The 25,456-nt window shown below is 32.2% G+C and overlaps 1 protein-coding gene across 1 annotated transcript in view; it reads right to left on the bottom strand.

Annotated features, from left to right (window-relative positions):
* Positions 1-25,456, bottom strand: part of LOC148236463 (uncharacterized) — a 415,732-nt gene that overhangs the window by 198,864 nt on the left and 191,412 nt on the right. Inside the window, exon 4 of the mRNA XM_088182944.1 lies at positions 5,245-5,355. Coding sequence (XP_088039070.1) covers positions 5,245-5,355 — 111 coding nt within the window. The remainder of the gene's footprint in view (positions 1-5,244; positions 5,356-25,456) is intronic.

Below are 25,456 nucleotides of genomic sequence, written 5' to 3'. Positions count from 1 at the left end.
TTGGGATCAAATCATTTTATAGGTTCTATAAATAGGATTTTAATAAAAAAAATTGGGGTTCTGAAGAACAACTATGCAAAAACTAAGTAATTACTTCAGATGTTTAATTTACAAGCTCACTAAATTCATTTAGGCATATGATAATAATATTAAAAAAATATATAAATTCAATATTATTGCAATCTAAGGCTTGAAAATATTTTCTGGACATAGAAATATACAGCAGTTTTATGTATGAATCTGTCTTTTTGTAAATAAGTATAGTAGACATATTTAAAAAAAAAATCCCAGTATTAATACACTTTCAATGTAAAAAAATGAAACAATTAGAAACTAATAATGTTGAAAGACTATTTCGAGCTTTCAGAACAGTCAGGAGTTGCTAAATAACAGTCTTGCATAAAATTATTATAAAACTGAAGTAAACTTGTTAGTATAGCTATAAATAGTATATATAATATTGATATTAAGTTGTCCGAATTGCCCCCAAAACATTTTCAAAGATTATATAATCATAACATTATATATCGTCACGTTTAATAAAATAACGAGCAAAGTTCAGTTCGGTCCTTGTACGTGTGCGTAATTACAGGCAATAACCGCACGAACAGTCATCAATTTCCGTAGAAATTCCGTAGCGTGGTTCCCTAACATAAAAGCGTATGTCATTTGCTTGCATTCACAAACGACAGACATTTACGTGGGTCTTCCTAAAAAATGGAAAAGGAGAGAGTCCTGTAAAAATAAAAAAAAAACGGTCCTCCGCAATGACATGACTGACAGGGCATTTTCACTTATCCGCGTTTACTTAACGTCATTCAATTTATACCCCCATTTGGAAGGACATTAAGTGCGGTGCCCTCCTCCACTTCCAAAAGTAATAGCTGCAATACTTGGCCAAGGGTAGATAAAGGCTACCCTCGATGGCTGAGTTTTACCGGCGCCCAAAACATTCGCTTGACACACGGTGTATTTTTTTTCAGGAAAACATTCCCCCCAAAGATAAGGCAACGGATTGCATATTGTTTAAACGGAATTTATTATTGCAAAACTTGCGTTGTTTGTGGTTTAATGGGTGTAAGATTTAAACCGCATTCGGCTTCTTGTTCTAGATAACGTCCCTAAAATTGTGGCTGTGTTGTATAAACAAAACCCGAACATACTTACACGTCGTGTAATCCAAACGCTACTCTTTAAGCTTTGTCTGCGAAAGCCGACTTGAGGGTAGCTGGATCAAGTTGCCTCCCCTACTTGGTCCTTTTCAGAACTACCCTAAACTAAGATTTCTAATAAGAGGAATGCTCCCTTCAGTGTACAGACAATGAAAACCGAAAAGTGATATTGTGCGAAACTATTACGCCGTGAAAATTGGCACAGGCGTTAACTATTCAGACACGCTATGTACTTTTAGAATTGAAATTGTATATTCATTACTAACGTTATTAATAGTTTATAGCCTTAAATATATTAAAATATTTTTAAATTTATTTAGCTAACATATCAAATTATTTATACACTAAACAAATTTAATCAAAGCATAATATAAAAAAAATATATTAGGTTTTGTAGACTATAAATTGTTTATGTGATCGATTGACGCGGCAGTAAATGGCTAGCAATTAATTGCTGGCGATGAATTGCGAGGGGGGTGATTTTCTTAGACTCTTTTAGTAAAATAAAATATTAAAAATATTTTAATTAATATGTAAAATATAATTTTTAAATTACTAAAATATTTTTAGTGTTGAATCGGCATTTGAATTAACATAAGATTTGTTTATTTAAGTAAACGTAAATCTAGTTGAATATTTGCACATCAATTAATGTATTCAAGAAACATAAACGTTAAGTTTACGTGTAATACATTTACATTCAATAAATCTATTTCAATAATATGAATTTTAAAATAAATTTATGACGTAATTTATATATATTTTAAAACCATTAGTTAAAATATACATTTTTATAGAAGATCGAAAAATTATACATAAGAATTTTAAATACGTTAATAATGTAAATCTATATTTAAAATTTATTTACGTATTTCGTCCGTTGCATGTAATTTTTCATTCCATTACCCGGCTGCATCGGAAAATCTATCTATGTAGCGAAAACCGCAAGATTTGTCACCATATTAATGGCTAGTCTTAAACGACGATTCGTTACAGAGTAACCGTATCTCTGTCACTGGAAAAACGAAGAAAAATTCGAGAAATTATTTAACCAAAGAGGGCTAAATTCACAGACTGCAATAAATCTCTCGCGAGCGATTTCACTCCGCTGTTCTGAGGTCTAATATAATCCGTTCGAATTCAAAGGAATTATTTAGCGTTTTATTTATTTTTTCCAGAGGGATCGCTAACAATTTGCGGAATGTAACGTTCAACGCTGTGTAAATCAAATTATATTGGCAATGAAACACATTTCATTGGAACCCAATAAACGGCAAGTTGTCGGGAAAAGTGTACGGGTGCGCTTTACCGATTTTCCTGCGGGAAAATAAACGCAAACACGTGTTTCCCGAGAGCAGACACATATTTCGACCATAATTCAATTTGCTTACCATAAACGCGAGGACAATGCAAGGCTGCAGATAAAAAAAATACGCAAGAGGAGCCTGCTCCCCTCGTAGGTTGATACGTTTATAGGGTTGGGGTTTGAATATTTTTATTTGCGGTTAAGTAATATAATGGAATTGAAGGAATGCCCACAGACAGGTATAACAAATTATCGCACCCCCCTCGGAGAAGGTCAGGGTTTATCCGGTCCGTCTTGGTCGTGCCGTAAAAATACCGACGGACAGTAAAGTGCGGGCCCAGCGAAGGATAAATAAAATACGCTTTTATCTGAAATTCCCGAAAAAGGGGACTTTGTAGGGATTATTTCGCAGAGTGTCTCGCTAGTCCGCATTTTTCTGCCACGGCGTATTAAATCGTGGACACTCTCGGTGGCAAAAATACAAGGAGATATTTATTTCGTATATAAATGCCTTATTATCTGTTAAGAGCGTGTATAAATATAAGAAGGGGATGTAATCATTTGTTTTTGTATTATTTTTCATTATGTACACAAGACAAACTGTTTTATTATGTATTTGAAAAAAAAACAGTGGCTCCCAAAAAACTATTTTAGAACAATAAACTTTTACAACAACTTTTCCAGTAAAATTGTAGTTATATTTTTTTTATTATATTTTTTTTAATATTACAATTATTTATAGAAATAAAATAAAACGTCGGTCTTAATTATATATCTAAAAATATATATTTTTATTTATGTATATGATAACTTAGATTTAACCTCAAATGATTATTTTTATAAAAAAAACTTTTTAAATTATGTTACTCTTAAGAGATAAATAAAGCATTTTTTATGTAAAAATAACTGTAACAATTCATTAGATAAATATATCTATCTATAATATTGGATTATTTTAAATCGACTAGCTGAAGATGGCACATGAAAATAATATTGTTGTTGTTTATAGAAACAGACCTTAATATAATAAATATAAGTGTACCATCAATATAAAATATAATTATTGTATTGTTATGTTTAAATCAACTGTGTGAAAATATATTTAAGTGAAAAAAATATAAAATCAGCAAATAAATATATTTTAATTTGGTGTTTGTTAACCGCCTATTTGTTAAGCTTTTACAGCAACAAAAATAAACTAATAAATCCATTAATATATTTAAATTAAAATAGATAATAAGCAAATTAAGAATAAAAATATTTAATATACTAAATATTATTTATATAAGATTTATTTTAAAACAGTCAAGTTATTATTGTGAAAAATATTTAACTAACGTTTTTTTGGAAATTTAGATTTTATAGGGTAATTATTTTTTATTATTAATATGAAATTAATTTAGTTGATTCTAGTGTGTATTTTTAAATCGGCCTTATTTATCAGTTAAGGGAAGCTAAATTTATCATACTATAGTGTATCTTAAAAAAAATTAGACTCTTTATCTTGTAATAAATTGGTTAGTAAAGAAATAAACTGATTATTGAAATCCAATGTTTAAGATTAATTTATCGAACAAATTTATTCTAAATGCGCTATTGCGTAACAATTTGATCATGAGTATCTTAAATAAGTATAAGATATTAAAAAAAATGTATAAAAAATCGGTTTTGAAATTGCTAAACTAAAAAAAGATTAAACTTCTCTATATAAACATTGACATTTGTGTTAAAAAATAATTTATTTAACACAAATGTCAATGTTTATATAGAGAATTAAATATTTTTGTCACGTAATTGTAAAGACGTTCAACAATTATTTTATCTTTAAAAATATATTACCAATCAGTAAATGTGTCAACGTATACAATATTTTTGTACAGTGTAAGGAAAATTCGTAAATAGCATATTTCAAAGCTTTTCATATTTTAAAAGCGAATAAATAGTTTTTGCTTTTTTCTGATTGCTTTTTCTAATGCTGCTAATAAGAATAAATACAATATAGTACTTTGAAAATAAAAAAACGCTAAGTTATAGACTGGAATAAATTCGATTAAGAATATATAATATTATTATACTTCTACCATTAGCTCGCAATTCTAGAATGGTAGTAAAAAAACAATAAAATTGGCCTCTGATTTTTTATGATGACCGGACTATTGTGGAAACGAAAATTGCGCACAAAAAAAATTAAAAAAATACTTAAGGAGCTATGTACTTACAGTTGTGGAATATCTACATGAATACTATAGAAAAAGTAACTTCGCAAACTGAAGCATTAGTTTTAATATTTTATTTATTCATTAGGTGAAAAATTGTTTATATATATGATGTCGACTTATACCTTATAGACATATGATATCAACATAATTTTAAATAAATATTCAAACACAGATAAGAAATGGAAATGATATTTTTAATATTTTAGAGCCTTAAATGGAAGCTTCTCGCGCGTAAATTGTAGGTATTGTAATTTTATTCGTGCACAAAACGTTCCTTAGCACATTTTAAATGCTTCCGTGAGCGCGTGTAATCTTTGCTAAAGATTATGCGGGAAAACAGAATTTCAGCCCACTTTATATAATATGTTTGTTTCAGAATTTGTGCGGATAACAAGGGTTTGGCGCACTGTTTACCGAGCAAAGATTTCCATCTACAGCAATCCCATTACGCAAAAACTCGCTTTACATATTCAATTTGCGCGACAAATAAACCTAACGGCGTTCAATGTTTGTTTCGGTGATAATAAAAAACAATCAAATCAATTACCTTGGCCAATTGCTGCTGTAACTTCGCCACAGCCATTCTATCTCTTTGGGCGTTGGAAGACTCAGCCTCCAATCTGTGCTCCAGTTGACGAATCCTCGCCTCTAGGGCCTCCTAGAATAAATAAAAAGCAAATTTATCAATATCAGCTGATCTTTTTGTGTGCACAGGGTTGTTAGGGTCGTGAACTGTAAGGTTTTTGCCCCTTTTTTTGTTGTTGTGTTAGATAAAAAAAAGTCCTATCGGTGGCGGGCAGCGTTTTATTTGTGAAATTCCACGTTTTCATCTATGCCGCTGCAGCGGAAGGGTAGAAGCCCTTACTTTACGACCCTTAATTGAATGCAAGCTCACGACCCGACCCTAAATTCGCCCACCAACGGCGAAACGCAAACCGTAATCACGTGCGAGTATACAAATTTTTAATACAATTTCAACGAATGAAAGGATGCTTGCAAAATACTGGAGAGTATCCAAAAATATGATTGTAAAAAACTGAAAAACTCTTTTTCAAGTATAAAAAATAATTACTTTCAATTTAACATAAAAAAGCAATAAAATATGCATATTATATTAAATTTATTTTAAATAATTGATAATATATGTATATAATAATAAAAAAAAGAGGCCCGGAATCATTGTTTTCCCAGGGCCCGGGTTCGCTCTCGGCGGGCCCTATTTGTAACTATTTGTTAAAATTTAAATAAAACACTAGCAAATGAATTGGTCACTATTATTTATTGAACATTACTACCACTATTATTTATTTACATTTACAGAAGCTCTGGATGTTCAAAAAGCTCGATGAGTTAAGTGTAACAAATGTGGATCGATTTTTCGCTAGTAATTTATTATTTAAACGTAATGAAAATGAGTTTTTAGTTGTAGCTTCTCATCACGGTCGATAAAAAAGTATAGTTAATACAACAACGATAGTCGAAAAAGGTCATGGTCACAGTGGGTGACCCAAAAGTTGGATTACACCCAATGAAGGTTATGATGTTTATGGTATCGTGTACTACAAACTGCTACCATCAAAACAAACTAAGTACTACAATATACGGTCGACAGAAAAAGGGCAGAGTTAGTCAATATATTGCATTGGATTACATTGTATTTTACCATGATAAAGCTAAACCACCTATTTCAAAAAAAATATTTCAACTTGACTATGATGTTTTAGTGCTTCCACCTTATAATACGAACCTTGCACCTTTATCAATTGAGTATAATATGGCAGAATGGTCTTGCCATATATTGCCACAACCACATGGATGAGTTTTTGCAAGAAAACAATAATAAAGAGGTTCATCAATCTTAATGGTACATACATAATTGACAAAACTTCTCGCATACGAAGTATAAATAATATATGTAATAAAGAAGATAAGAATAATATTTGTCGGCATTTGACATTCAACTATAATTTATATACTCATATTTATATTTGTTTTGCTCTACCTTTTGATAAAACGAAAACAAAACTTTCTCCAAATCGAACGCCATTTCCATCGACGACACAACAATGGACGCGCCGCGAATTGTTCGCGTTTCTCTCATTTGCCTTTGTTTGACGCCTTTGTCAGACATTTTCGCAGCATCCCTACGAATTATTGAAAGGATAGCAGACGTTGATGAATCGATTCTGGCGGCGGCGTCGTTGTGTTATCGGGCGTCGCTTTGTCTCGGCGAGAGGCGTCGGCGCCTTATCGGACGTAGCATGCGACCATTTCGACGCGTATGCTCAAACGATTGCCTACCGGCAGGCGCTCGTCGAGATTTATTCCGCGTCCGTCGTACTTGTTATCCGGCTATCGTCGTTGTAGAACGCTCGTAAACAATGAATGTCTCTTGTGTTTTACAACTTAGCTGTTTGTAGATCACAATTTTTTGACAGTGAAAATATGAGAGGTATATAGTCAACACAATATTATTAAATATCAAAATTATTACCCACAAGGCAATGGTTGCCAACAGGTCTCTTTTTATGAGAACGTGTTCTTTTTTTTACCACAATTCTTTTGTTCTCTATATATTTTATATTATACTCAGAATGTGCTCTTTTTAAATTTTGAAAATAATATCAAGCAGTCAGTACATATTTTCTCTCACAAAATATGACGTGAGTGGAGTGGAGAGGCGAGACAACTCTTTTTATCAATCCAAAACTCTCATAATTTTTAAATTATTTTTTGTAGACGAGTTTAGCAAAGCATATTTAGAATTTGCGTATTTTGCATGAAAAAATATTAGAAATAGAAATCTGTGTTAGAAGTAATGTCTACAATACATTCATAAGCGAATACATTAAGGATTAAGTCATAGATATGAAGAGTCATTTCTTCATATCAAAATAAAATCCTTTTTGTCTGAAAATAAAGGAAATGTACTGCAAAATGAAATAGATAAATTCAACTTAAATTGCTTGAATTACTAAAAAAAATCGTACGAATATTTGAATTTATGGAACAATCAACTATCAAATTTTAATAGTTTTATTTGGATGAAATTAGATAGGGTGCTAACTTGTTCCAAATTGAAAATTTGATAGTATTTCTTGCCTCCAAAAACGTCGTTGCGGATGAATGAAGATGTTTTGATACATTTTATGCCCGCACTACACTCTCTGGAAGTTGTCCGAACCGAAGTTACAACTGAAGTCGGCCGAGACCTACGACTTCGAGTAAGCGATGCCATCCGGACGGCGGTCGTGAATGACGTCTGGACGGCGGCTTCTGTCACGTAAAGCTGGCATATTTGCGCGAGATCAAAAAATGTGCCAAATAATCGCAATTTTTAAATTGTTATATTATTAAAATTACGCAACTGATAATTATAAAAGTTTGTGTGGGCACTCACCAATTCAATGTCAGTAAAAACTTTTCGGTCGTAAATATTCAATTTACGTAAAATCTTTGTCGGCTTTTGCAAAATGCCATAAGGCATAAAAATGATACTTCAGAATACGAACACCATATCTGTGACTATCCTAGAATTTGTCGCCGTCGATTCTAAATAAGAATTCGTTATGGTGTGACATTTATATAAACCGATCTAGGTAAATACATAAGGATATTCGAAACAATTTTTTTTAACAAAATCAAGTACCACTAATTATTTTTTAATAATTTAATTTTATATGAAAAATAATATAATAACGATATCTGTTAGAAGAATATACTATTAAAAGTATAATTAATCTCTTTTGGTGCCCTAAAATATTCAAAGATGTCAGTAAGAGTCTGTTGAAATCCCCGATAAGCATGTGGTATTATAACTTGACCACGTGACCACGATGCAGCGCTCGACATGCGTGTTGACATAGGACGCCTACGCGCATACTGAAATTGAACCGAGTTACTCGTTATATCTCAGTTTGCGAAAAACCATATCATTATCTTTCTCACTGTCGTCACTTAACACGCGAGAGAGCGAAAGGGGAAGTATCTCACCGCTCGCGCTCGAAAGAGCAGCTCCGACAATGTTCGGAAGCGCTCGAAGCCAGGCAAGTCGACTGAATTACCCTCACTTTACCTCTCGTTCTCGGTAATCTCAGACAACTCCCGAGAGATTTTAGAGCGGGCAGAACCGAACTCGACCGAACTAACCCACTATATTCTCCGTCCTTGGCCAACCTTGGCCAACTTCCAGAGTGTAATGCAGGCATTACAGTTTGAAGATATTTGTAGGAAGAATTATCAATAATGAAAACTTTAAAAATATAATTTTCTGTTTCAAATGGATAGAATATTTCTAAACAAATACTATTGAGTTTCATGCGGAATTATTAAAAAAATGACAATTTTTTTAAATACCTGATCAAAATGACAATGTAGAAAGAATATTTTCATGATCAGTGGACATTGGACCAAATAAAGAAATTAGTCGAAAATTTCCACTTTCCGGGGTATTGGGAGCGTAGTAAGCGTAGCATTATAAAAATATTTTATGTTTAGAATTTTATAAAATAAATTATAAAATTCAGCACCAAATTAGTTGCGTAGATAGAGATGGGGAAATTAAGATGAGAATAAAGATTAGCTACTTTTCATGTTACTAACTATTATTATGTACATATGTCCCGGTTATTATAAAAGTGGAATAAGTCATATAATATTTCGTGTATGATAATTGGACTTTTGCGTAAATTTGTTTTAAAAAATATTTTGATACTACATACATGAAAACATATTATGATTTTTAGCTTTATAGATATAATCTTTCCTAACTGGTGAAATTTTACGATTCCAATTTAATAATAACTGACACAATTTTAAAAGAAATTATACAAAATAAACATATTTTTGTTAAGTGTTTTCTTTTTTTGTCTATAACACTTGACAATCCTACACCAAGCTAGAGTCAAATCCCACAAATCCATACATAATAAGTCATTCGCGTCTCTCAAAATTTATTGGAAATTTATGTTATAATTATATTTATGGCAACATATGTCCTAGAGTAGCCAACTCATGCTCCACAATTGCATTAAATCAGAACTTTCGGGTATCAGGGCACTGCGCGTACCGATACTAGATTCAACCTCCTACCTGGGCTGTCACGTACGATAACTGCGGTGGGATTGACCGTCACAAAGCTACTGATGGTCTCTAGCATGACAGGATATGGATGGAGGAAACGATATAAAGAGCTAAAATTGTATGTCAAGAAAATTTATGTTATTACAAATTTATACCAAAATTAAAAAAAAACAATTGTTTTACTCAGTAAACTCATTAAAAATGTCCAGAAACGGTCTTTCAAAAAATAGGGTGATAATAATTATGCGCGTTTTAGGTGCCAAAAAATAGATCAGATGCGATACCTATGACATTGGAATCAAAAATAGCATTTGGGTAAATCTTGACTATGTTAAAACATAAAGATAATATAAAATAAAACAGCGGCAAGCCCTTTGGAGCGAAATAAGAAAATTAGAAAATAATAAAGAGAAAAAATAAATACTTTTAATTATAAAAATCAATTAATAAATATCAAGTCCCTATTTATTTAGATATGTTTTAATAATAATTATAACTATATCAAAGACATTTTTTTTAAAATACATCTCATGCAGATAAAAAATTATTTACTAAATTTTCCAAAGCAAAAAGTTTACATTTGTTATAATCTAGTTAAGAGAATAAAAAATTTGCATAGATAAACATACATCTACACAAAATTAATGCCATTAATGATATGATCACAAAAAAGTAACGCAATACTAAAATATCATATATAAAAAAATGTTGTTGACCATTAAACGACGAGATTGTGGAATTAATCTTTAACGTAAAAAACTAAGCTTCTGCACTAGAATTTTTATTAAATTTTATATAAATATCACATTACTAAATGTCTACTAATCTTAAAGAGTCATTATTCAATTACAAACTGCACGTTTCATAATCGAATTATGAAAAACTCCTTCTTGTCCATTTTCTAGCTCGTCTAATGGGGTTGACGTAAAGCGCCGCCACGGTTGTGTATCACTCAAAGTCCCTCTTAATTACAATTTAATTTGCCATAAATTAAAACTTGAGAAGGCGCATCATGGCGGCAATCAGGACGGAGAGGCTTTTACGGGTTTTTTCCCCATGGGAGGGCGACCGCCCGTTTGGCAGATCTACTCCTTAAACTAAATGCAAAACGGCTTTTACGAACATTATCCATCGGACGCGATACTAATTCGATGGAATATTTTAAGGTTTTAATTAAAATTTATGTCTAGCCATATTGAAACTTTTCAATAAATTGGAATGAGTTAGGGAAAGGCATATAATTTAATATGAAGTGCAAAGGAAAATTTGGATTTTTGATCAAAGACAAGAAAAGCACATTACTTATCTACCATCAAAGTATCGAACATACCTAATTAAGTCATATCAAAGTATCGTATTCTGAAAGCTTCAAAACGACGCCGAAACCCCCCACGCAGCGCACCCACGTATATTAAGCGTCCTTAATAGAGAAAACGTGTCTATTATGGCACAGGTAAAACATGTTTATATACATATAGCTAATCTCTTAGGGATCGACATGGCTCAGATGCACATCAAAGGGCCAAATAAATACCTTCCGTTGAATCCGACCGTACCGGTAGTAGCATCATCCCTACACAACCGCCCCTTTAAGATAAAACTTCCCTTTTAATTATTTTTAATTATCCTCATAGCCATAACTTCGCTGCGAGTGTTTGGCGAAACGTTAATATTCTTCGCGGCGCGAGAGGACACTTTGCAAATTTAGAATCCTCTTTTGAACTCGGCGAAGGCTCATTACACGCCAGGGCGGAGCCCCGAGGGGCGCACACCTTGAACGTCGTCATTGTCGGCTTTAATCTAATTGGTATCATGCATCAACTCTTAGCGAATATTTGCACATTATATTTATTGTTATTATTATGTGTGTGCGTGCAAGGGGGAGCCCTTGGCGGCGCGCGTGTTAATGGAAGACGTTTATAATTAATTCAACGCTTGCGATAATCAATATAAACGTTTTTTTGTATTGTTAACAAGCTCGACCGCATTCTGGACGTATCGTATCGGCTTTTGTGCATTTTAAGTATGCGGAAAGCGGTAGGTGAACCTAAATACGTGGCGATGAAATTGCATTCCGCTGTGTTGATTTGCGATATGTGATGTAAACGGCAATATTCCGTTAATTTGAAATTGTATATTGATAGCTTGAGATGCAATCTAAAACGTAAGTTATTCCTCCCATTTGAGAAATCTTGTCAATGGCAACATGTAAATTGATATAAATGGACCATTTTCATAATGTTAAGGTAAATGGTTTCATATTGAAATATTACGGTATAATATAGGATAATTGCGGCTTCAAATATAATAAATAAAAACAACCTTAAAATCTCTAAAATTTACATTGTTGTTCGTTCAAAAGTCTATCAAAATAAAATTCCCAAATATTTGTCATTTTCAACTATTCGAATATTAAGTAAATATTAAATATTAAATTGTATTCGATGAAATATTCGAATATTCGTAATAATTAATAATGAATACGTGTTAGTATAGACATCACATAATTATATGTACATATGTATGTTATATAAAAACAATAAAAAGTATCAAGATAATTTATTTTCATTGAAAAGGTTGTAAAGTACAACAAATTTTAAACTATAAATCAATATGAAGTTTAATTTAAAAAATACCTGCTAATAAAAATACTATTAAAAATGTTACCATAATTAAATACTTGAGTCAGTATATATATTAAACATTATTCGTATTAGTTTTAAATTTTTTTAAATAAAGCTGTACAATATTAACTCGGCAATATGAGTAATTTCTTAAATTTCGGCAGTAACAGTATTTTTTCACCATTGCTTTGTTTTTTATTCATTAATTGGTATGACCATATCTGTTACAAATAACATAAAGTTGAAAAGATAAATTTCAAAAAAATAAAGAAAACATCAAACAAGAAAAACTAAAAGTTTTTATATTGCACAAATAATTATGATATAATAATAAACTAAAATACTAACTTAAAAACTATTAACCTTTAACTTAAATTTTAAATTGAATTTTTGGTATTTTTAGAATTTTTTTTTTAATATTTTACTACAAATGTGAACGAATAATATACGAATAGAAAAAATAGTTTAATATATTTAGTATTTAAATATTCGGATTAGAGTCTCTAAAATCAAAACAGATTATAATAAGATGTAGGAAGAAATTGCAATGTTTGATTTCAAAATGCTCAGACATCTCTTTTGTATTAATCCATAAATTTGTTCGTATTCATGTCGTATGTCGTAAATACATTATCATATACTAGTAAAAACAATGCGTCAAAATTAAGTGTTTGGTTTATTTAAACACTACAATTATATTTTTGCATATTGATCGTTAATCACGCATTATAAACGTACTATGGGCGATACTCGATACTATTCGACAGAGGTAACTTACATTTATATATGAAATTTAACGATCGCGTAGAAAGGTATTCAATCTTGAAATTCGATATTCACCTGAAGCACAAATGCAAAATTAATTCGGTATACAAACACACTTCTCGTATTCAATTTCAAATATCGAATCTCTGCGCGTCGATTTGCACGAAGACTTTGGAAAATAAATCAGGCGTATCTACGAATGAAATTTGTATGTATGGAATTGCCATTAGAGGTCTCGACTGTGTGTAATGACCTCAAGATTGCATTACTACTAGGACAATGATTTGACCAAGTCGAGTCGCATTACTGTCTCCGTTTGTCGTCTGGAAAAACGATTTAGCTCCGAGTGGATAGGCATTAACCGAACGGCGAATGCAAATGTTACAGTTTCCTTATTGGCACTATCGTTGAACAAGGATTTGAATAGATCTATATATAGCGCATAAAAAACTCATTGAACTACAATACAGAGCTTGACAGTTGAAATAAATCAATCAAAACAATAATATCCATAAATGTTATGCAAACAGCTTTCGCTTTTAAATGCCAAATGGGTTACCCAACTATTTTAAGTATAATCAAGAACAATAAAACCTCTTATATATAATGTATATGTGCATACTATACAGATAATTATTTTGCTATCATGATGAAATATTTGCCATTCAATGCTTTTAACTATTCAACTGTGTCATTCCATGACATGCATGCAGATAATTCTTCGACATCACTTTCATTAAAGCATCCTGCGTCGTTTGCTTTCGTTTTATAGTTGATAAGATCGAGTTATTCAAAGGCAACAATCGCATTGCATTGTGAATATTCTTCATTGATTCCTTAGAAATAATTCTTAAGAATTTCATACAATGAATGTAAGACATTTGTTTGATTTGTATGATAATGGAGAAGAATTAATAGTCAGAAAAAAACATACAATTGTACATTATTTTAAGAAAAAAAATATAATTTAATATAAATATACTTATTTATTTTGATGTTATAACAACATAAGGTTTGTTATAATAATATGTAAAGATATATAAGAAAATTTGAGAAAGGATCTTAATATTTGTTTATTGATACTTTGAATTTTCATTCTCACATGGTCAACCTTTATTAAAGAACTTGGTGAGGTATTATATGTGAAAAGTCACACCTCATACTTTATTATTATTAATGATATTGCTTAGATAATATAAAATTAATGTATGTCATTAAATATAAATCTACCTATCCCATTATTTTGCATCAAAAGGTCGGAAGCGAATCTGTAGCTCTACTGCAGGGTCTAGCTGCAATCGCGGGGTCACTTTGGCTTCGGTTGTGCAATACAGTGAACTATATTTTATTTATACCCCAACAGAAGGCACGATCCGCATTCTAAAGCCGGTGCATGCAATTTTTGCAGCCAGTAAAATATGAATAAAGCGGTCGCAGATGCCGAGCGCGGCCGCAATAAACTCGGATTTAATGTTTATTCGAAAGCGATAAATTACTATTTTTCTATGTATATGCAACAACAGAAAATGCAACTGCCGAGATTTGCCAGCGTGGAAAACGCGAGCAAAAATGTATGGTTACCATGCGAATATGTGACCTCTTGTGCGACTAGTTGACGGGATATGAGCTCGGATTGACGGATGTGTCCGGAACGCATAAAATCCATCAATGTACCATAGTATTGATGTAATGATGCTTAATGGTGTTAGATATGCATCTAAGCATTTGAATAATACTAGCTGCACCTGCCGTCATATATTAATAAAATGCAGTAATATATAGTTAAAGAGGTTTAGAAATTAAAAAATATAATTATAGTATCATCATGACAAACCAAACTAGTGGTTTAATTATCTGCAAAACATATCAAAATTTTTAACTAAAAAAAATATTATAAAAAAGAACAGGTATATTGTTTATAAAAATATGCTAAGATATAATTAGTTGTATTTGTCAAGATATTTTCCTCTAATAAAGATCAAAACTGTATGCGAATTGACAATATACACGCGATAGGGTGCCACAGTGACGTCACGATGACGTTTCACGCCGGCGCCTAAATCAGTTCCACAAATACTCACAGGCGTCGCTTCATACGCTGCTGCGATCAGTTGGTCATAAATTGGATGATGCTGGACAATTACAAGATATACCGAAATGAGAACAAATCAATACAATATCATTAAAAAAAGGTTAGGTTGTTTGGTTCTATAGTAATAGTCGGCGCGAGCGGCAGCGAGGCGCCTCTAAGACGATGCTAGAAAGAGACGCGAGATGTGACGTCGACATGGCGCCCTAATGCATGCTTTATGTGAATGCGCAAACTGTATACACTCGATCCTCTTTTTATGCGTATTATTTTTATGCGGTTTATATTTCAAGAAGCATTTTCTTTAAAATATCTATTTTAGACCATTTTGACATGTTAAAAGGGTAAAAAAACATTGACCATGTCATCCATATTTGGAACATTCTAACAGGTACTATTTCTTCCACCCAACACAACAAGCATCATCCAACCATTGGATCAAGTCATAATTTATACTAATTATATTACATTAAGAGCACTTATCGATATATAGTGGATAAACTAGGAAATGAGTCAGTGCAGTAACTGACAGTTGAAAAAGTTTTTTTTTTGGATTATTTAAATCATGTTGCACTTGCTATCTTTTAGATAAGACCACAAACTTTAAATTCTTGTTGGAAAGCAATTGGCCCGAATGTGTTACAGTCAATGAAACTAACCAAACATCGATAGTTTTAGCTGAAATAATTTCTTTAGCACATGAAATTGGTGGGGAAGGTTTTGAAACATAACTAAAACAATTTAGACGAATTACTTAAGGATAATGTCATGAATGACAATGATATCATTGGTATAACTCTTGATACCGTTGAAGAACAAGAAAACGAAAATGAATCGGAAGAAGATGAAACTCCAGTCAAACTCACTGCAGTAAATTGGCAAACCATTTTATCGAAAAATTTGGTAATTCTGAACGAGCATTAAAGTTTCAAGGCGAACTTCAAAATTGCATTTCTGGATAACAGGAATTGTACAAAAAATTAGGAAAGCCATCGCAAAGTTTAATCACTGATTATGTTGTCAAAGGAAAAAAATCAACATGCGAAGTTGAGGCTAATTTTACTTTTGAAGAATCATTATCTTTAGGACATATATCTGACTATCTTTTCTAGTGATGAAAGTGATTTCGAACCAGTTCGCAAATTATGTCAAACACTATCATAAAGCGACGATAATTCTAAAGAAAAAAATGTGAAAAAAGATTAGCTTTTTTGTAAAAATTTTATATATAAATTTAGAAGGAATATGTTAAGATTATATTTTTCTAAAATTTAATAAACTTTTCTATGATTGTTAACGTTTTTATAAAAAATATGAATAAGCATTTCAAAAGGAATATGGTAAGACTAACTATTTTTCTGAAATTATCTATATTTTAAACAAATATCTATATTTTAGTGTTTTATATTAACTATGTATGTTATATAAATAACATAATGGTTACTAAAATTAAAATTCGATTTATATGTTATCTGTAGCATAGTCATTATAATCTGTATATGCAAATAGTTCAAGAAATTCAATTACATAAACTACATTCAATTAATTTGCGTCGTTTGCATCGATCTCACGAAAATTGCGCAAAGTTTCCACGCCGATAAATTTACAGCATACACGTATTAATTCCAGCGAACAAGATACTTAGTTATTCATTAGACATTAGAGTATTATGCACATAAATACCATACTCTGAGAAAACGTACATATAATACCTAAAGGGCACAAACCTGAACGGTCAGATTCATAGAATTCTAAAATACCATCAGCATGTTATTGTAGGCGAAACGATATTGTTGAGAGTAGTTTGGATGAGGATAGTCTTGCGAGACTATGGCGTGTTTCTGGATAATTATGTAAGTGAGAAAAGCGTGGAAAGTGATTTATCATCCGGGTACATAGCGGGGGCCCTCCCTTTGGGTCTACGCCCCGAATTGATTCGTTTTAACCTAACTTGATTTTGCACGGGCGCGAAACAATGGAGGCTGAGAAAAAACAAATTGGCCAGACTGGAAGAGCAACGATGTCTGGATTAAAGAAAGCGGAAGAAACTCGAGGCAACGAGGACAGAGCCGGATTCGGATTTATGTCTAGCAAGTAAATAAATATTATTATCAGAATTCATAGACTCAGTAGAACTCACGTATTAAATTGAACTGTGTACATCAAAAAATTTTGAGATCACCACAATCAAAAATATATTATTAAAAAAATAAAGTGCTTGCACAAAAATTTATTTAATAAATGATGATTAGTGAATCTAGAAATATATTTATAAAACATAAAAAACCAATATCCGAAGATGTGGTAAAATAATTTTTGCGTCAAACTATTCTAGATTCACAGACACACAAATATTTGCAACAGTTTTACGATCAATGAAGTTGCTACATTTTCTATTTTATTACATGAACAATATAATTATTAAATATAACAGAGTTAATTTTAACACATCATTAATATGCAATAAAATATATTTTTACAGCCAAAAAGTAATGTTTTTTTTTATTATATATTTTTTTTCTATATACAATTCGACTCTGATACTTCACTTTGACATCGTCAAGTCTGCAGAGACATCTGCGGCGAGAGAAGAGAAATGTATCTGCACGTGAAAAATGATGGAAAACTGAATCAGACATCTTTACTTCAGACGGAAATAACTAATAGCCCCACGGTCGAAAATCCGAGGGAAACTCGCACAAATTTACAAAAGAAAAACCTCGACCAATTCATCACCGTTGAGTTATGCAACGATTTTAAAACATTTTAAAATTAAAGTACTGATCGACTTGCTGGGTATTTAGAATATAAATCCTTGGCAAAACGGAATCGCACTGGATAAATCTGGCGGATTTGCTGAAGGGCCATTACGTCCGACAGCTGCTAGTTCTTCGGCTGATCGTTACCTTAAGCCCTTCGAAAGCAAAGGCTAATCTTTGGATGTGGATCGTTAGTTATCGAGTGCCTAATGGTCGACAACCATCCGAACAATGTGCCGATGCGGGCATCGGTTGACCATTCCGATGTGCGCATTACGGAAGGGCCTATCATTGGGATAAATTGCGGTCGTTTTGCCCTCGGACCAGATACCAATTGATAATAACGAAGTCAATAAAGATTTCGAGATACGCGGATACGCGGGAAAGGCGTGCAGATGGTACTGAAATGCGGGGGCGAGTCAAAAAGTACTGATGGTTAACGTAATTGCTACATATTTGTACAAAAATGTTATTTAAATAAATAAAAATTTAATTTAATTCCCGACTATCAAAAAGTTATATTAACTGAATTTATTTATTGTATACTTTTAGTTGAAAAATGACAGGTGCTAGTTGGACTAGCTAAATGCATTACAACGAGGTAAATATCAGCATTTTTGTTGTATTAGACCGAAACTCGGAAACAGTGACATTTATTTTCTTAATAGCTAATTATTATTGTAGCTTTTGATAACTGTATTGTATCATTAGCATGCATTACTTTGGTTTTATGCTTTTATTTCGAAACTATGATATTATGTGACGATGTTTGCAGTAGACAATATCAGAGGATGATATTTTACACAAGAAATTCATGTAATTCTCTCTGACTTTGGACCTAATAATGTTTAGGGATCATTTTTCCCAACAAATAAAAAAATATATTTGTGTGCACTCCTTGAACGAAGAACATTTAATTTAAAATAACTCAATTCATTATTAGATATTTAATTATTTATTCTTTACTATACCATAAGATCTTGTTTAGTTTTTTATTAATTGAAAAAAAGATACATACATATATCTTGATTTTACTAACATAAAAATAAATTGTCAAGCGAACAAAATGATTGACTAATAATTATGAGGAAATAACTATTTTGAGACAAAATAAAATGTACAAAATATTGAAGTGGCAATAAATTTTAAGAAATTACGAATAAAAAAGTAATAAAAAGTGAAAGCAATAATAACACAACAAACGATTTCTTAAAGACAGTAAGAAGAAAAATCCAAAGAAATATTTTTAATTATCACAACAAAACTACATATTAGCTTATTTTTAACAGAAGAGAGTCCAAAATTATATTTATCGTAAATGATGACTTAAGCTTTTTTATGGCTTAATTTATCGTTTCTTCTAAAAGAGCATTACTTGAATTAAAAAATATATAACATACGCTTTTTCCTGAATAAATCTAAGAAAATGGAATTGCATTATAGATTTATTTATTTATTTATTAAAATTATAACCATCGTGACCTGACAGGCAAACCCAATGCGTCACGATAGTCAAAAGTACAAATACATTATAATACATACAAATATAAACAAGACAAAACAACAGACACAAATCACCTCAACAGGTGTGCATTGTCCCATACGAACTGAACCAAAACTCCATATGTGCAAGAGAAAATGTCAATATTTCTATGGACAGAATTGAGCAGATAAATAGCCTTGGCCAGAGAAGAGTTGGCAAGTGCTCCAGTTCTAGACTTAACAGGCAAGAATAGTGGACGCGACCGAGAACTATAACCACCTTCAGGAGCCCACATTTGAAGCTGCTCGAGCACTGAAGGATTGTCTACGATGCCCTTGAGCAATTTCCAAAAGTATTTAATTACATAAACACTTCTGCGAGTCGACAAAGAAACGTATCCCAGGGCTCCCAAAATAATAGCACTGGGAAACAAGAACGGATAATACCCGTATTCCTTCAAGTATAAACATCGAAGAAATTTACGTTGTACTTTTTCCAGCTTCAATTCATTACATTGATTCATTACGCCTGGGATCCAAATGATGGAGCTAGTTTCTAGTATGCTGCGGACTAGAGTATCATAAAGAGTGCGCAATACTAAAGTATTCCTGAAGTAACGCGCATTTCTCAAGATAAAACCGAGCATTTTTAAGGATTTGCTATGAGTCTCTGCAATGTGCTGGCTAAATTTCCAACGTTCTCCTAAGTCCTTAGTTGAAGAAAACCTTTCCAGAAAATATCCGCTTAGATGGTAAGATGTGTAATCCATAATGGATAGATAAAAAATATAATTGTGTACCTATGAAATTTAATTATTTTTGATATTGATCTCTATGACGCGATCAGAGCTTTATTAATCGTTTGTCAAAAATTTACTCACCCTATATAAATAATATCACTGTCCATTTATTTAAAAGTAACTGATACTTTATTATTAAAAAAACATTAGCATTAATTTTGCTACCTCTAAAAAATAGGCAAATCTTATGTTACAGATTAAGATTGTAAATTATGAAGTAAAACAAGAATTTATTTTATAGCTCTAGATCTTTGTGATAATCCGTGATTCGTTTCGCTGCCTATATGTCTTTATCATCTAATTTGGTCCCGTAAATTATTTTCCAAATTAAAATCTATGTAATAAAGACATAAGATAATTTGAAATTAACGTAAATTTCTACGCGTAAAATAAGAGTTTTTAACCCCAAAAACGATAACATGAATCAAATTTAGACTTGTAATAAAATTTCTAGGTATGCCTCTCTCGTTATCTTAATCACTTCTTTTCGGTCAATATTTCTAGTTATAATTTGTATAGCTAACAAGCTGCAGGGGGTGGGCGTAGGGTGCCCTCCCATCGTCCAGGGGGAGCCATAAAACTTCATAGCGGTCGACGCGTTATGTATTTATAATGACTGATGCGCCGACTAGAATCAACATAAAGCATTTTTAATTACGAGCGTAAAAAGTTGTACAAAAAAACGAGTGCACAAGCCGGGCTCATTCCGTATGCAATTTGTACCACCTATTCGGGATTTATGGTGACACGAGTCCCGGCGGCGCCGTAAGTCATCGACTCAAAAGCTCATTTGCTTACGAGACCATTATGGAGCTATTATACTTTCGTGTGATTTTTAATTTAAATTATATGGCGATTTGTTATTTTGATATTATATTTTACGTCGGTTGAGACAAATTGTAAATATGATGAATATACTTTCGAGAGTCGAAAAAGAGCGTGCGCTTTAGTCGTTCATCAAAAACTAAAGTTGCGATGGAGACGTCAAGACTGCCAAGCTAGTTGCATAGTAGAATAACAAATATTCTCAAAGTTTCTCCTAATAAATGCACAGTTTAAACTGTGCAATACAATTATTTTTAAAATACATTATCACCATTGATAAATCAATATTTTATTTTGTAATGTAAAGCCTTTTATCAGAGATTTTGTGTGTATTGAGCACCAAAGGATCATGGGCCGTCCGCTGCACACACGGAAGGAAATCTAAAGCAAATATTTGCCAAAAATGGCACAAAGGTCGTAGGTTCAAAGCGCCCCAGGCCAGTCGAGTAGTTTAGCTAACAATTTAAAAAGGAAAAAATGTTTGCTCTGCGAAAACGAGATTCAAACGTTTGCATTTGTACGCACGAGCGCACTGCCAAACATACGTTATAAATACATTATTAACCGAGCACAAATGATTGCTTTAAATGTCTAAATAATTCCAAGGAGCTTTCTTTTGTGTCGGATACCTTTTGCACTCTCGTAATCCTCAGTCGTACATCAAGGTTTTGAGATTTCCTCGGACAGGTTTAGGGTGGAAAAACGTCGACGCACACAATAACCCAAGTAATAATCCTGGCAACGGGGTATATCAATATTTATTCAGGACGTAGCAGGATGGATCTTTACCAGACTACAGGTAGGAGTATTGACATAAGGATAATAACCTCCGTACATCCGAAACGCTGGGGCAACCGCCTCGGGATAAAGGCAATTACAAAAGGTTACCGACAATTATTTGGGGTCCATAGTACCCTTCAAACTGCATTCTTACCGAGAACAAGTCAATTCTAATCCAATTAGAAGACATAGACGATCATGCTTCAGACGAGGGGCGTATCAAGTATAGTTTCACAGTTTAAAATTGAAGCCCGGGGGCCTATGGATAACAGATTTAGGAAAACAATTTTCAAATGAGTAAGGGTACTTGTGCTTTAAATATGCGCAATTAACCATATATTTTAATACACAAAGTTAGTGTGTAAAAGAAAGTTTATTCATAACAGATTAAAAACTCAAAGATGGCAATACCAAAATCAAGAGGTGCAAGAAAATGTATATTAAAAAGACCAATAAATATGCTATCAGTAGCTAAAAGACTTATTCAAAATGTTTTAAAATTATTACAGTAATAAAAAGCAAAAATTAATACATAAAAAGCTAGGTTGAATTAAATTAGGTTATCCTATGAAGTGCCACAGGGACTTAAGTTAGGTCCATTACTATTTGTTTTATATGTGTAAATAATACATAGGATGTAAATAAAGTGTGTAAAATTCATATTTTAATTTACTGTGTAAGTTTAAGTATAAATTAAAAAAAAAAAAATAAACTACTTATGTGTTATGTTTACTATGAAAATGATATCAGTTGTATTTGTACTATTTTTGTTCTTTATAACAGCTAATAATTTTAGCCTCCTTTCAATTTACACGAATATATCGTCCTGAAATTTTATTAGCTCAGACTTCTATTTCTCTTATAGAATTTGGTAAAAAAAAAACAGCATTTTTAAATGATATTTGTTATTTTTATAAATAAATTATCATTACTGTTATCTTAATATAAACGTATTCGAGGCTCTAGTGTCCAGATAAAAGATCATATATTCCAGAATATATATGTGACGTTTATGTAATAGTTGAAGAGACAAAGCAGTGAATGGTATGGTTCCATAAAAATAATATATTATAACAAGTGGTAAAACAATTTGAAACAAAAATATTTTTAGTTTCTAGCAATATTAATTATTCTAGCAAATGCTGCTCATTGCAAATAAGCAGATGTTTTAGTAATGTGTTCAATGGTTAAATCATAGTTTCGTTACCTAAAGTTAGTTTATATTGCAACATAAAATATTAATTAAATAAATAAAAGAACGGTACTGTGATAAATATTGTCATGGTTTTAAAGAAAATATTTCTTACTATCTATTTTTTACAAGATATTATCATAGCATGTCGAATATGTAAACCAACGTATGAGGTTATACAATAATACCATACATTTTAAAACCTGCAGCGTGAAATTATGCAAATTTGCTTCGGTTTCTTTGCACACGTTCATATTGTGTGTGCATGCATAAGCCGCAAGGATACACTGTCAATAAACGAGTCGTCAGTAAAGCATCATGCAAGGTCAGAACCCGCAGTACCTTGGGGTCGTAAACGCTCGATACGGTCAGTAAACATATCCTGGCAACAAAATTACAGAGCGGCTGCAGACTATCCTGTATAATCAATCCTCGAGGCGTGTGCTAGAATATGCAAAAACAGCATAGCTGAAGCCAATTTGCAAATAGGCCCTTTAGCGACAATAGAGGCGTGTAAATATTCATACACAAAGGCGCATCTGTATGTATTGAAACTTTTTCCAATTTCGAAGGCACCTGGATAACTTTTGGAATGTTCGTGATTGATTTTTTTGTACTATGTAAGTTTTATGGAAGGTGTAGGTACATACGTGCAGACCGGTGTCACTTACAATGACTAATGAACGCATGTCCAGGATTCATAAATATGCAAACAGCGTGCGGTCTTGTGCTTAAAGCTTAAATAAACTAAATATTGTCATGGTATCATGCGGTAGGGTCATAAGTATGCTTATGAGTAAAATACGATAAAGTTCATGGCCCAAATACATACATATATATGAAATTTATTTTAGACTTTTGTTGCGGACTTTTATTATTACGTTGTCATATGGTAAAAATATAGCTTATTATTTAAAAAATGAGAATTAATAACGATTACAATAATATCGAACTAGGGAGCTGTAGAACAATATACACAGTTATTGGTATATTATAAAAAAAATCATATGTACAGTATCAGTGGCAAAGAAAGTCCCGCATAAAAATAAATATTATGGACCTCGATACATTCGATGAGTCTGCAAACGATATTTTACAATATATTTTAACGTTATATGCACATGTTTTGTTTGGCACCCAGCGCGTGCATAGTTGCTAATATGAGAATATTTATTTCCAGCGTCTTTTTGGCTGCAAAGTCAAACCTCTTCGGCCTCAAATCTGACAAATAAGTTGATGAAAACAATGGTACCGCAATATAACGTCATTTAAATACAGAAAGATTGTCTATGAAAACAAGCACAACACACAAACGATTTAGGACTGCTAAACTTTATATTTGCGTACACTAGCAAAAATCCATCGTACGTACTATTTTATAACATACATACATACATATATTTTCACTGATTTCTCCCATAATAATAAAGTATAACAGTGAAACATTTTGGTTGTGCGTGTGGAATAGAGATATTTATTTGCTCGTGGTTTTGAGCTATATACGCGCAACCGATACAACGTGGCGCAAATACCACCATCGCAATTAATCAAGATAAATTGAATTGTGTCAGAAACGGATGGCTTTTTCCAAATACTCGCGTTTGTCGCAAACGAAATCTCTACTATACGAAACAACCAGATAAATTAACGGTACCCGAGACAGTATGATGGAGTATGATCGATCCGCTCTTTGTTGTTTCTCATCTCGTTTCGAATTTCGGACCCGATGCTTATCGGCTTATGGCACAACCATAAAAGGACAACTTGATCGCCCTTGGGGTGCACTCCATTTGTCCAAGGCGCTTTTCGAAACTTGCCCGGTGTCAAAATTCAAGTTTTCAATATCGCGAGTCGGGAAATTGAATAGTCCCTGGTGCAAAATAGGCGGAAATGCGGTAATACCCGTTAACAGGGTGGCCAATAATATATGATTTGGTAGTCGATTGGGATGCGACATGCTACCCCAGCTTCAGCTTGCAGCACCTGCGCTGCAGATTTATGGCTTGTAGCGGCTTGCCGTTAATGTCCGAGTGCTTACTGCGAAATTTATGCTTTATTTTGGTTTATTGACACATTTATTTTCGAACGCAAATCTACATATTTTGATACTTTCATGTATCAAAATCGTATATATGATGAGAGACAATCTGAATTTGAATTAATATTTTAATAGCAATCGGTCTTAAGTTAAGTTATCAGTTAACTTGATATAGCATTGTGTACAGACTTCATCCTTAAATTAAATAAATACCTCATAACCTTAGCGTGATGGTATGATTAAGCGATCACTGTGAATCAGTTGCTATTTTAATGTTATAAATTGGGGGATTTCGATAAATCTCACCCATACTACTAACTAAA

Source organism: Plectrocnemia conspersa, unplaced genomic scaffold, assembly GCF_051122295.1.
Source record: "Plectrocnemia conspersa isolate PC_06_02 unplaced genomic scaffold, ASM5112229v1 ptg000003l, whole genome shotgun sequence".
NCBI lineage: Eukaryota > Metazoa > Arthropoda > Insecta > Trichoptera > Polycentropodidae > Plectrocnemia > Plectrocnemia conspersa.
The sequence above is the reverse complement of the archived record's forward strand: the minus strand, read 5'-3'. Positions and strand labels throughout refer to the sequence as shown.